This window comes from Lytechinus variegatus, chromosome 13, assembly GCF_018143015.1.
Source record: "Lytechinus variegatus isolate NC3 chromosome 13, Lvar_3.0, whole genome shotgun sequence".
Classification (NCBI taxonomy): Eukaryota; Metazoa; Echinodermata; class Echinoidea; order Temnopleuroida; family Toxopneustidae; genus Lytechinus; species Lytechinus variegatus.
This window is the reverse complement of record NC_054752.1, coordinates 34,524,281-34,537,936: the sequence shown is the minus strand read 5'-3', so window position 1 is coordinate 34,537,936 and position 13,656 is coordinate 34,524,281. Positions and strand designations below refer to the sequence as shown.

At 35.8% G+C, this 13,656-nt stretch overlaps 1 protein-coding gene across 2 annotated transcripts in view; it reads right to left on the bottom strand.

Moving 5' to 3' along the window:
• Nucleotides 1–13,309, bottom strand: part of LOC121426858 (leucine-rich repeat-containing protein 46-like) — a 24,235-nt gene extending 10,926 nt beyond the window's left edge. The window contains exons 1-2 of one of the 2 annotated variants that reach the window (XM_041623262.1): nt 12,989–13,309; nt 279–366 (exon numbers count right to left, since the gene is read on the bottom strand). In XM_041623262.1, coding sequence (XP_041479196.1) covers nt 279–366; nt 12,989–13,079 — 179 coding nt within the window. In that variant the 5' untranslated portion in view covers nt 13,080–13,309. Of the gene's footprint in view, nt 1–278; nt 367–1,508; nt 1,526–12,988 lie in introns of those variants that run through there. The other variant, XM_041623263.1, reaches the window with a different exon arrangement.
• Between the last annotated feature and the right edge of the window lie 347 nt (nt 13,310–13,656).

The window sequence follows — 13,656 nt, the reverse complement described above, 5'->3', positions numbered from 1 at the left end:
TTTCCGATATTTGGCAAAACAAAAACCTCCCCAAATTCAAAGCCTCAAATTTTGTTTGTTTAGACAAGTTAATTGAAAACTTTACCATTTTCGTATTTCATATCTTTGACAGAAGTGTTTCAGTTTATATAATTTTGAAATATATCTGATAATGAATTCAAACTTTGATAATGAGTATTTCAATATCAAGATGTTAATACAGGCTTTAAAGATTGGAAGATATAGGGTGAGTTATCTACTACAAAATAGTTACAAAAATGAATAATCCCAATACTCACAGTTCATCTCCCGATCCCTGGGCTATCGATTCTGGTAAGTTTCTCTTTGCAATCAAGGACATGCTGATATGGGTTGGCGGACGACGACCTGCATTAACATGAAATATACAACACAAATTCATTACAGACCCACATCTACAAGCAGTATGGGAGAGTCTGCCTCCCATATAATGGGAATAATATAGAATTTTGTTAAGAAGCTAAATTCAGAAACAGATTCATTGGGAGACCAATTATTTTTTGCATTCACTCCAGGGCTTTACTCTTGGTGACATACAGAATGTGAATATTATCATGTATGTGCAGATGTCTCACATGTGAAAAATTACCCCTATTCCCCATCTACTTTTCTTTAAAGAAAATGTTTATCACCCAAAAGACAATATTGGCTTACCGTTAAATGGAATTGTGAACCTATGAAAGGAGATTTTTGGTGGAAAAAAAATCCTTTTTCTATTTCTTGTACTAAGTACATGTAGGCCTAGTTTCTTTTATCAAAGATTTTTTTGCAAAATCAAATGTCCAAGATGGGGTACATTTTACTACTGAGCATATACCTACGGTATGTGTCATTTCCCCCATTTAATTAACCAACAGCGCCCAGGATCCGAAATTGTGATTTAAAGTACATGTATGACTCTGAAAATAAAATAACCCAGCAAGATTTCTCAAATTTCTTGCTTGAATTTGTCTGACAGTTCATGTTGGGCACTGGTGTTGAATCTCATTTGCATTACAGCTGGTGTTGAAGATCTCGATCTATTTGTTATTACTTCCATTCCAACACCAACGCAACACCCAAGGATGAACTTGAAATTCAAATAGAGCCAAGTCAAACTGACTGGTCCAGAAGTGACTGACCATTGCTCCCAGTCACCAGTGCAATCTCTTCCAAATCAGTGGACTGCTGAAATAAAGAATTACCGTTACATTAAAAATTAACAGAGTTGAAGACTTTACAATAAACCGATTCCAGAACTAGTTCTTAATTCCTTTTTAATCAAGTAGGTCTAGGACTGTAGAAATAAGCCTAAAGTTACCAGCCAGGAATTCTCCATTTTCTTGATTTAATTAATTGGACTGTATAACGTTATAATCCGTAGCATGGGCACTGTCATTTGTTCTGCCTGTTGCAACTAGACTCTGACTTAGAGTCAGATGCAGTCATGCAATGGACCAATATTAAGAAGATAATTTCAATCAAGGCAATTTGAATTGAGAAAAACCTACTTCACTTTGCTTGATAGCAGTGTTGTAGTGCCTTGATGCTCGGCCTTGGCCTTAAGGCCTATTTTTTCAAAGCCTTGGCCTTGAACATTCAAGCCTTGGCCTTGAGAGGGCCTTGGCCTTGGCCTTGAGGATTTTGAGCCTTGAAATTTCAAGGCATTTTCAAGGCTTTTTCAAGGCATTTTGTATTTTGTACTTTCATTTGTTTTATACAAGTAATTATAAATGTTTCAATTGTTCTGTACATCTAATGACACTAAATACTACCAGTCAGCAGCAGCAGAAGCAGTAAGTGTACTTAGCAGAAGCAGTAAGTGTACTTAGCAGTGCCATCAATTGCAATTATCATCACATAATTATGTAACAAAGAGAAGTGATGAAAATTAATATTATTTATTGGTAATATGATGTAATCATGACTAATAAGGATAATGACAATATCAATAATAATGATAATAATTATGATTAGGATTATAGTCAGTGGCGTAACTACAGGGGGGAATGGGGGCACGTGCCCCCCCCCCCCATCGGCTGACTAAAAAAAAGGAGGAAAAGAGGGAGAAAGGAAGAGAAATGTAGTGGGAAAGAAGACATTTATGTTCATTATAATATGTTATAATTATGTTATGTTACATTACATAAGAAACACTTCTTTCATATAAATGAAACTTGCTCAGGGCATATGTCTTCATTGTTCCTGGTGCTCCCATTGTCTGTTTACCGAGATATATAATCCTGTTATACTAAAACCTCCCGTTTTCAAGTCAATAATAATAATAATAATAGAGGATACTTATTAAGCGCATAATAACTGGTCAAGTTCTCTATGCGCTTACCACCAAACATATATACACCAAACTACCAAATATATTTGCTCGCACTTCGAGTTATTCTTTTACATGTACAATAGTATGCTTCTTTTTCATGAATACTTTAAGTGATTGTCCCATTTTAAGGTCTTAATATAAAACATTTCCTGTCCGTGCTTACGTTCGCAGTAGTGGATTTCTGAAAGATGTCTGCTCTCCATCAATTCCTAGAATGAGTCCTTAAAATGTCCCTTTTTCTGTTTTCTGATCTGAATATCAAAAATTTTCAGCTCGCGCTTTGCGCTCGCATCATTTGGTTAGTGAACTACGTAATGTCTTCTTGAATTCCTACAAACAAGCCTTAAAATGCCCCTCTTCAGATCTGAATTTCCTAAATTTTCAGCTCGCGCTTCGCGCTCGCAAGGTTTGATTAGTGAGATGGGTATGTTAATCATGATTACAAGCGCTTTATGTGCATGTTTAGATGTAATTCTAACAAAATCAGCAAGCGCTTATTGGCACTCCCATTAGATGACTACGGTGAGATGTGTATAATCTTAATAGATAAAAGATTCCTAAAATATAGTCCTTAAAATCTTCCTGTTTGGGGTCAATATTTACAAAAATTTCAGTTTGCGCTTCGCGCTCTTATTATTTAGCGAGACAGGTACGTATCATGATTACAAAAGATTGATTGTAATGTCCCTTTTTAGGTTTGAATATCAAAAATTTTAAGCTCGCGCTTCGCGTTCGCATTATTTGACAAGTGAGATACATGTCCGTTTATTGGCACTGTCCTTATAAAAATATCTCTATTAGGTCAGTATACCTGGCAACTGGGCGCGCTTCGCGCGCTCATAGGCAATTCCAAGTTTTTGCTGGTGCCCCCCAATGCCGTGACCCACGGTACGCCACTGATTATAGTGATTTTATGACAGGAATAATTCTGACAGATTTGACTGCAATTTTGACAACAATTTTCATACCTTAAAAATAGCTTACTCTAAAGAATGATAACAAGGTTGATTTCTATTCCATTAGGTTTTCCTTGTATTATTTTCTTTGACCAACAAGAATGTTTAAGTCTTAATGATATTCTGAAAAGATTCGGTAAACTTCAATTTCGTCATTCCAAATGGGCTATGGCATCAATGGCATGATGAGCCCAACAATTTTGAGGGGCCAAGCATGGCATACAGAGCAAAGTTTTAGGTTTCAAAATCAACAAATTTTGGATTGTGCTTGCATAAATTATTGTTAAGGTTCGCATTCAATTTACAAAAAAAAAAATGCTTAGAATGTCTAGTTTTAAGGTCGGAATAGTACAAATTTTTAAGCTCGCGCTTCGCGTTCGCATTATTTGACAAGTGAGATACATGTCCGTTTATTGGCACTGTCCTTATAAAAATATCTCTATTAGGTCAGTATACCTGGCAACTGGGCGCGCTTCGCGCGCTCATAGGCAATTCCAAGTTTTTGCTGGTGCCCCCCAATGCCGTGACCCACGGTACGCCACTGATTATAGTGATTTTATGACAGGAATAATTCTGACAGATTTGACTGCAATTTTGACAACAATTTTCATACCTTAAAAATAGCTTACTCTAAAGAATGATAACAAGGTTGATTTCTATTCCATTAGGTTTTCCTTGTATTATTTTCTTTAACCAACAAGAATGTTTAAGTCTTAATGATATTCTGAAAAGATTCAGTAAACTTAAACACAAACCTCAATTTAGTCATTTCCAAATGGGCTATGGCATCAATGGCATGATGAGCCCAACAATTTTGAGGGGCCAAGCATGGCATACAGAGCAAAATTTTAGGTTTCAAAATCAACAAATTTTGGATTGTGCTTGCATAAATTATTGTTAAGGTTCGCATTCAATTTACAAAAAAAAAAAATGCTTAGAATGTCTAGTTTTAAGGTCGGAATAGTACAAATTTTTAAGCTCGCGCTTCGCGTTCGCATTATTTGACAAGTGAGATACATGTCCGTTTATTGGCACTGTCCTTATAAAAATATCTCTATTAGGTCAGTATACCTGGCAACTGGGCGCGCTTCGCGCGCTCATAGGCAATTCCAAGTTTTTGCTGGTGCCCCCCAATGCCGTGACCCACGGTACGCCACTGATTATAGTGATTTTATGACAGGAATAATTCTGACAGATTTGACTGCAATTTTGACAACAATTTTCATACCTTAAAAATAGCTTACTCTAAAGAATGATAACAAGGTTGATTTCTATTCCATTAGGTTTTCCTTGTATTATTTTCTTTGACCAACAAGAATGTTTAAGTCTTAATGATATTCTGAAAAGATTCGGTAAACTTCAATTTCGTCATTCCAAATGGGCTATGGCATCAATGGCATGATGAGCCCAACAATTTTGAGGGGCCAAGCATGGCATACAGAGCAAAATTTTAGGTTTCAAAATCAACAAATTTTGGATTGTGCTTGCATAAATTATTGTTAAGTAAGGTTCGCATTCAATTTACAAAAAAAAAATGCTTAGAATGTCTAGTTTTAAGGTCGGAATATTACAAATTTTTGAGCTCGCGCTTTGCGCTCGCATTATTTGATTGGTGAGTTATGTATCCTATTTATGAGTCACTAAATGCAGTCCAGAACAGCCTCCTTTTCTGGTCAGTAAAAATTTCAGCTTGTGTTTTGTGCTCGCGTTAATTTGTTTAGTAAGATGCACACCTTTTTCATGATTACAAAAACAGCTCGAAATATTTAAATTTCATTTCTTATTGCATCTTACATGTATTACATCTCGCAAGGATGCCCTTTTAACAGTGATTAGCACCATAATTGACCCAAAATCGAGTTTTACAACTTCAAAATTGATTTTTTTTTTCAAAACCACTTGCTCGCTATGCTTTTTATAGCGGGAAATTCTAATCAAAATATATGTCTTATCAATGAGAAATCACTTAAAAAAGCTTTGCTGAACTGCACCAAAATTCTCATTTTGACTTATACTGTAAGTGCATTTTTGGCTTTGACCTCCCCCCCCCAAAAAAAAAATACATTCTGCCTCCCCTGTCCCAGGTAGAGGAGAAAGACATATGTTGAGAATGAGCATGCCAGGATCAGATCACCTTGGTAATAATTATTGCAATGTGAATCGCCTAGAACAATAATTAAATGTACAAAGGTAACTACATATTTATTTTAATTTTATGCCTAAATCTACATGATCTATCATGAAATTATTTTCGTTTTAAATGTACAAGGGTCAAAAATTTTGCTCGCTCACACCTTTTATACATGATTTGGTCCTGTGTGTCATGTATGCCGCCTAAGCATTGTTGTCTATTTTTTTTTCTCCATATATTGTACAATTGAAATGCCTTGGCCTTGAGGTTTTCAGGCCTTGGCCTTGGCCTTGGGTTTCCATGCCTTGGCCTCAGCCTTGGTTATTGAAGCCTTGGCCTTGGGTATTAAAGCCTTGGCCTTGGAGGTTTGAGCCTTGACTACAACACTGCTTGATACTTCCATAGACATCGTCCTTCTCAGCTCAAGCACAAGCCATTAAAAATGTTTTAACTGTGTGATGGATATAGTCTTGAGGACGCAATGATGATGACTTTTTAAAATCCTGTCATATACTTCTTCATCATTGACGTCTTGAACAGGCCTTCACAGACATGTAAGAGAACGGAGTAAACAAAGATGGATTTCCCTAGGAAATCCATCTTTTCATAATAGGATCCCTCGAAATGTGTTTATTTTATTAATTTCTACACAGCCTAATGCGTAGGAAGGTTTTGAAAAATTTTAAATAAAAATGTAAACAACGGAAATACAATAGAGTCGACCCTTGAACCGCTTATGTATGACGTACTCCGGCTAACGATGCCCTTTTGAAAAACCATTTATAGATGAAAATTATTATTTTACAAATATTGAAATTTATTGCGAAATTATAAATAATTTTTAGTATCAAAACAATTATTATTGGTTCGGATGGTTCAATCCCATGATCCTTTGCATAAATCTATTTGCGATAAGGTCTAGAACACACTATAGGATATAGTAACAAGCACTCATTTAATGAACAAGGTTATGATTAGACCAAAAGCTTCAGTCTCTGTATTTTGGTTGTTCCGCTAAACTACGTTGGCTCCACTCACCATACATAGACTGAAGAGGTTGGGGGTCCGTGCTACAGACAACGTATAGTGAACTAGCGTTTTATAGATCGCGATTTAAAACTGTTTTTTGAGCGAAATTTAATGATATACATTCAGGGAAATACAAATAATTTAAGTAATTGCATACCTTGGACCGGAGTTATTGAAAAAAAATCCACTGGATGATTGAGAAATCTGTCATCTAAGCCATTTTCTCCTGACCTGACGGTTTATCTTGCAAGTTGCCATCTTGAATGACGTCATTATCGTTAATGTCTCGATATATCGCGATTATAACTATTATCGTTTATCTTCGTGAGTGTATCATATCGTATTATTGCCTTGTACATGTAGGTGTGCTGGTGGAATGCAATATCGATATCACATTCGTACATTGTTGACGCCCTCTCCGTTCGTTTGTAAATATTTCATGCTGTGTCGTACCCAACTAAACATCGGTAAAGTATAATTTTCATGCATTTTCATCTATATCGTTTGAAATATTTTAAAATTGAATAATTAAATATTTTGAATTTGTACTTTACATATCCTTAGATTGTAACCTCGATGTGTTATAGTAGGCAGGACAACAAGAATTTCAAAATGTGTTTGTTGTCCCCAAGAATGATATCAAAAAATTTCTTAATATCTAATTTGTCATGTGAAACCACTTAAAACTTACGTAAAATTCATTTAAACTGCAAAAAACAGCAATTTCATAGCACCAACATGGGTCGAAAAAGTCATAGACATCGCGGGTCCCTGTTAATGCACTGTCCTTACTATCGATAGTTTAAACGATCACGATGTGCTCGCTAAATGCGCGCGCCCGTCGGCGTCTGCTAGCCGTCCTCTGCTGTGACTCTCAAATAGCCCCGCATGTGCGATTTTTAGTCAGATCGTCCCATATGCTGTTTTTCATGTTAGTACATAGATGCGTGCGCGTTTTTTGCGGACGCAAATCATGTACCCATCTCCGTCGTCTGCTACGGCTCTCTATATCAGTCCCAACTTGTGAAATGTGTTTTCTGGTGTATTTTCATTTGGTCTACATGCAATTTGCCCACTTGTCATTTGGTCTAATGCCAAATGGGCTAAACCCATTTGGTCTACTAAATTGCCATTTGGTCTACACTTGGTCTAATTCTCATTTAGTGAAATGTCCAGTTGGTCTAATTTCAGCATAACCTACATAATTGTATATTTTTTTACTTTGTCAAATACTGGTACATAAAATTGGCTTTATATCATGCAGTTCCACATTGTAAATATGTATATTCATTTGGTTCACATGCAATTTGCCCACTTCTCATTTAGTCTAATGCCGAATGGGCTTAACCCATTTGGTCTACACTTGGTCTAATTCTCATTTTGTGAAATGTCCAGTTGGTCTAATTTCAGCACAACCTAGGCTACTTAATTATATTTTTTAACTTATATTTTAGTCTTTATATATATACCAAATGGGCTTTACCCATTTGGTTTAAAAAAATTCTAATTGCCATTTGGTCTACACTTTGTCTAATTTACATTTGGTCTACACTACACTTGATCTATTTTTAAGTCCAGTCCAGGGTCTAATTTCAACATGACCTACATCATTATGATTTTATACTTTGTGAAATATATATTTTTTTCTTTATATAATTTCATTTCACCTTATAGTTTTAGCAGTGGTTTCCAAATAAATAATACTTGAACAGTGGCATAATCATGATAATGGAGCCAAAAGTTTTGAAAGGTGTATCGGGTAAATTTATAAAGTTGTAAGCAGAAGCAAACAACAAAAATATGTTGAAGCGGGGGGGGGGGGGGGGGGGGGCGGTGTTAATTAATTTCCTTTTATTTTCCAATGCCAGATCAATCTTTGTTTTTGCTTGCTAAATTTTTTAAAAATGATATGTTCTGTTCTCTCTACAATTTTTACTAATGATCCTTTTTTTACTTATTTTTTTTCAGACACATTCGCACCCGAACCGACTCTACAAGGGAAGAGAAGGAATTATTGAACCCCTGAGAATATACAGGTCAAGGGCTGTAATAGTATACAGGGGCACTTCCTGGGAGTTTAATTTCATTTTAATTATGTGTTTTCAGGATTTTTTTTTAGGATATCTAACATTGCAGTGAAAATTATTGCCCCTGCTGATAGTTTTTCAGCTGTGCATGCCCCTCCTTAATTTCAGTGAATAAGGTGTGGCACTGCCCTCTTTGATTCATTTTGAATTTTAATGGGCTACAAAATGCAGTAATTTATAAATGATAGCATAATCTTATTTTGATAAAGCATTTTACTTAACGGGGGGGGGGGGGGGAAATTTGACTACTAAACCAGCCCCCCCATGTCAAGGATTAAATTTTTGGAAAAAAAAAGCATGTATAAAATAGATATAGTTATTGCATATCAGAATATTATTTTTTCTTGATGTTTTCTCAATAACTCTAAGCTGTTATTGATGAATTCTTTCTGAAACAAAAATAAGCAATTTATCCAAACATGTCAGTTTCATTTTGTAGACATATGCATTGAATTTACCAATTCAGAATATAAGGTATGCAATCTTTCATAAATGTTGATTTTTATCACTGGTGGATCTGGGGGAGGGCACATCTAGCTCAACCCCCCCCTTTGAGAGCTACTGTCAAGATGTAATGAAAATATGCAATTTTCATCAAAGAATGCCCCCCCCCGTAAGGCCCTTTTTTGCTTGACAAATTTTCATCCTGAAAATGTGCCCCCCCCCCCAGGATAAATCCTGGATCCACCACCCCTGGTTTTGATTAAGTTTACATGTATTTTCATTTTGAAAAAAAAATCATAGAGATTTATAAACAGCATGATTTACACTGAGCATTTCATACACTTTGTGCAGAAGAAATATTATCTTGAGAAATTTGGTTATTAAGTTATGGAAGATATCTTTTGGAAATGAAATTACTTTATTGCAGTTATGTCTTACATTGTATTGTCATTTTACTTGATAGAAATTCATTACTTTTTATAACCATGACAGTGTTATAAATTCATATTTGCTAAATTGTAATAATCATTTTGATGTTCCTTCATCTTCATGAAAGTATGAATTCTAGTCATCTGCTTCAGTCTGCCCAATGAAATGGTTACAAAAGGCCTAAGCATCCCTTGTCATTTTTCAATAATTAGTTAAGTCAGTAGTCAAGTAAGGGGTCAGACAGTTTGGCTGTATTATATTTGTTTGTCTTACTAGTGTCAATTTACTAAACTTTTTCTGCTTGTGATTGAACCACCAAATTGCCAGATAGTACCATTTTGTTGGGCAGACATTAATATTGACTAGAGGACTTACTTTCCAAACCAACCTAAAGATAATATACTTCATGTATTACAGGGGTATATTGCCTCCATTCCATTGTTGGGATGTATGCTATGGGCTGGGTAATATCATCTAACTTGTCCTGGAATAATCATTCTCTATAACAAGTTCACAGACAAACGGAGATTCCACTTCAGCAACTCTCAGTTGAATATCAACATTCCTGGCATTGGTGGGGGAAGCCAAAAATTTTAGGGGGGAACCGCCAAAATCTTTTGACCCCCCCCCCAAAAAAAAAAGATAGTGACCATATAATATCTTGGGGGGACACAGGAAACAAAATTGAAAATTGACAAGCCAAAAAAAATTAAAAAATAAGGTTATCAACAAAAAATTGAGGGGGATGGAATCGTCCCCTCCCCACCTCAAATTTAGGGGGATACTTTCCCCCCCCCCCCACTTCCGCCGCCTATGATTCCTGGTGCTTGGAGATCTGTGAAAGGCATGCTATAACATCCACTTAAGTTCCATTTCCTTTCATGTTTTTTCCTCTTCTTAGTGAGCATCTCCAAGTGTTCATATTTTTTTCAGTGTCCTTTTTTAGATTTATCAAACTCAGTTTTATTACCTGATAAAATTCTATCCCAAGAATTGAACACTTTGATCAAATTTGGAAGTTCAACTTAATGTTAAAGGAGAATGAAACCATTGGAACAAGATAGCTTGTGTGAAAACAGAAAAATCAAAGAGAGATCAACAAAAGTTTGAGAAAAATCGGACAAATAATGAGAAAGTTATGAGCATTTGAATATTGCGATCACTATTGCTATGGAGATAGCAAATTGGCAAAGCGACAAAGATGTGTGATGTCACTTGTGAACAACTCTCCCCATTACTTTAGTATATATTTTACTTGAATTGCCTCTTTTATCACATCTATCCATAGATCATGTGTTCTTTCTACACGAGGGCATGTAATACATATTTTTTAAGAATACATCATGGATAGTTTAAGATGGATAGATAAGAGTTTGTATCATCATAAGAAAAAGCAAAAAGAGATATTTTGAGGGTATTTTATAGTCCACCAAAGGGAAAGTTGTTCATCAGTGACATCACACATCCTTGTCGCATTGCCAATGGGAGGATATCCATAGCATTAGTGATTGCAATATTCAAATGCTCATATCTTTCTCATTATTTGTCTGATTTTTCTCACTTTCTTTATTCTTATTCTTTGATTTTTCTGTTTCTACACAAGCCTATTTGTTCCAAATGTTTCATTCCCCTTTAGATAAACTGACAATATATAACTGAAAATATATAATAAAAGGCAAAATAATAATTATGAGAAAAATAATAAAGAAAAACAGTTACTCAAATCAAATTCACTCAAAACCATACACTAATGTACTCTCCTCAAAAATCAGTTCTCACTTTGAGGTATTGATCATTCATTCAGTCAATAAAATAATAAAAACAGAGACAGGAGGTCCTCCTCAAAATAAACACAAACACAGTGTCTCACATACACACTACACATTAAGAGTAAAATCAGTTTGTATCTTTCGTGGGATTTGTTTTTATGTAAATCTGGATTCTTCTTGTTAGTAGGGCCTTAGGTCACTCTGACTTGAACTTAAAACTTCCAATCTCAAGAAGGCAAGATATCTCAGTAGATAGTCATTGTCAAGATGTTTAGGAGTTCAATCTGGTGGTGAGGTTATTCATGATGGCATCTGATATTCTGGCAGAAAGAATGAGAAATAAAAAAGTGCATAAATACAATTATTTATTTTTTCAATGCAAATTAAATTAATGAGTCATTCAAGATAGTGTGTATTTTTTAGAGGGGGGGGGGGGGGGGGTGATGGCATGACAAGTTAGTCCTTGAAATTATTTTTATCTTCATTTTTTTCCACTTTGTATTACCATTTATTCAAAAATTGCAATAAACATATTAATAAATGAGTTTTAATCTAGTTGGCAAAAGAAAAACCAGTGGCGGCGGCAGTGCAAAGAAAAGGCCAGTAAAAGGCAGTAAAGCACCGTGTCTGAGTGACTGACACCACGGCACCGACAGTGAGGTGAATGTTCATTTTCCAGTGCATGCACATTATTGCCCCATCATATTCACTCGTTTTCAGAAAATATTTAGTTATTCCTCATATGACCATGATTATCTCCTTCATGTCATTACTCTGGTGTTTATTCATGATTTTAAATTCAGGAAATCATTTAGCAAACAAAGAAAACAAAGCATTTCTTGACTGTGATTCCGTGTGATTCAAGTTCTATTTCATTTCTGTGTATCACACGTACGCACGTACGTGACGTAATCTTGATCTCTAATCTGCTAATTGTTATGTTAATTAATCATCCCGTGCGCGCGATCAAAATGGCTCGAAATTCGACCAAATTCAAGGGCAGCTCAGCTTGTAAACCTCACTGAGAAGGGCTTCCACAGCCCTTGCGATTCCCCGCGCTGCAATTTAACTGCAAGACACAGAAAGGAAATCAATTCAAGTTTCACAATCAACGGAAAATCCAGAACCCTTCGAGACCCATTTTGCAAGAAATACAACTAAATAAGGTAAGAATTGAGAGCAACTCACGACACTTTTGACTTACCGACACTTTCATGGTTATTTTTGGAAGATTTCATGGAATTTGGGGCACGAAAATGACTTCGGTAGCTCGCGAAAGTCCTATGCATTACGATGACATATTTTTCATCGCACGGGAGGACAATCACAAAGAGAAAATATCATATTCATCCGCGCTGACAGGGGCTTAATTTTGACGATATCGCATCGCTATGCGATTTCACCCATTGACAAGCGGACGAAACTTACGTACAAATTTTGAGCACTTCCGCGACAGCGCCATCTAGTGACTACGGCCGTGCCTAGTTATAGAACCTCAAGACAAGACAAGAATCCTGCTGAAAATTTGACGGAATAAAGTTTATTCCGTCAAATTTCGAGCAGGTCCACTCCCCCATCATATATGTTCTATATTAGGGCTAGATATTTTAATTACTCTGAACCTTATCCATGTTTTTATTTTCAATTTTAGTGGGGGATGAATATGGAAGTGGAACTCTGTTGGAACTCAATATTCAAAACAGGCCTTCCGGTACTCACATCACACAAATCGGAACGTATGGGACTGAGCCCGGTAGAATAAACATTCGGGTCTAACATTGACCGGGTTAAAAAAAGAACAGCTTCCTTACCCATTCCGAGGAGGCTTTCAATTTCCAAACTAAACTGCTCCTCAAACTGCCTCCTTAATTCTTCCTCTGACAAGTCCTGAGATAAAGCCATTTTAAAGGTGAAAATTATCGTGCGAGTCGAGTTTGTTCTACGGTATGGTGTCGGCAATCGGTCACATTGTTGTTGCCAATGACACAAATTCAATTGCACTTTGCATTTCTATTTCCCTTTAAGTTGATAAAACGCCAACCTTATACGTTCAAAATAATCGACAGGCCATACATATAGCTCATGCTATCATAGACTGATTTCATTTTGATCAGTTCGAGTGCACTGTTGAGGAAAACTAGAGCTGAACAAAAAATAAACACAAAAAAAACCAACCCAAAATAAACAAACACAAACAAAACATTAAAAAAACCCACCACATTTCAGTTCTTAATTTGTCTTTTCCTTTTGGTATGCATGTTCACACTCTGTTCCCGGCTCTGTTCCAATAGGCCTATATTACTGTTACTCTTTTTGTTTGATGTTTTTAACCAGTTATACACTATCTGAATCCCGTATACAATTCAGCCTCTTAATTGGCTACGAAATGCAATACCAATAAACATTCTCAATTTAAAATCAAAGAGAAAAGAAAAGAAGAAAAAAAAAAATAAAAACCAGCCTCCCAAAAAACAACAAA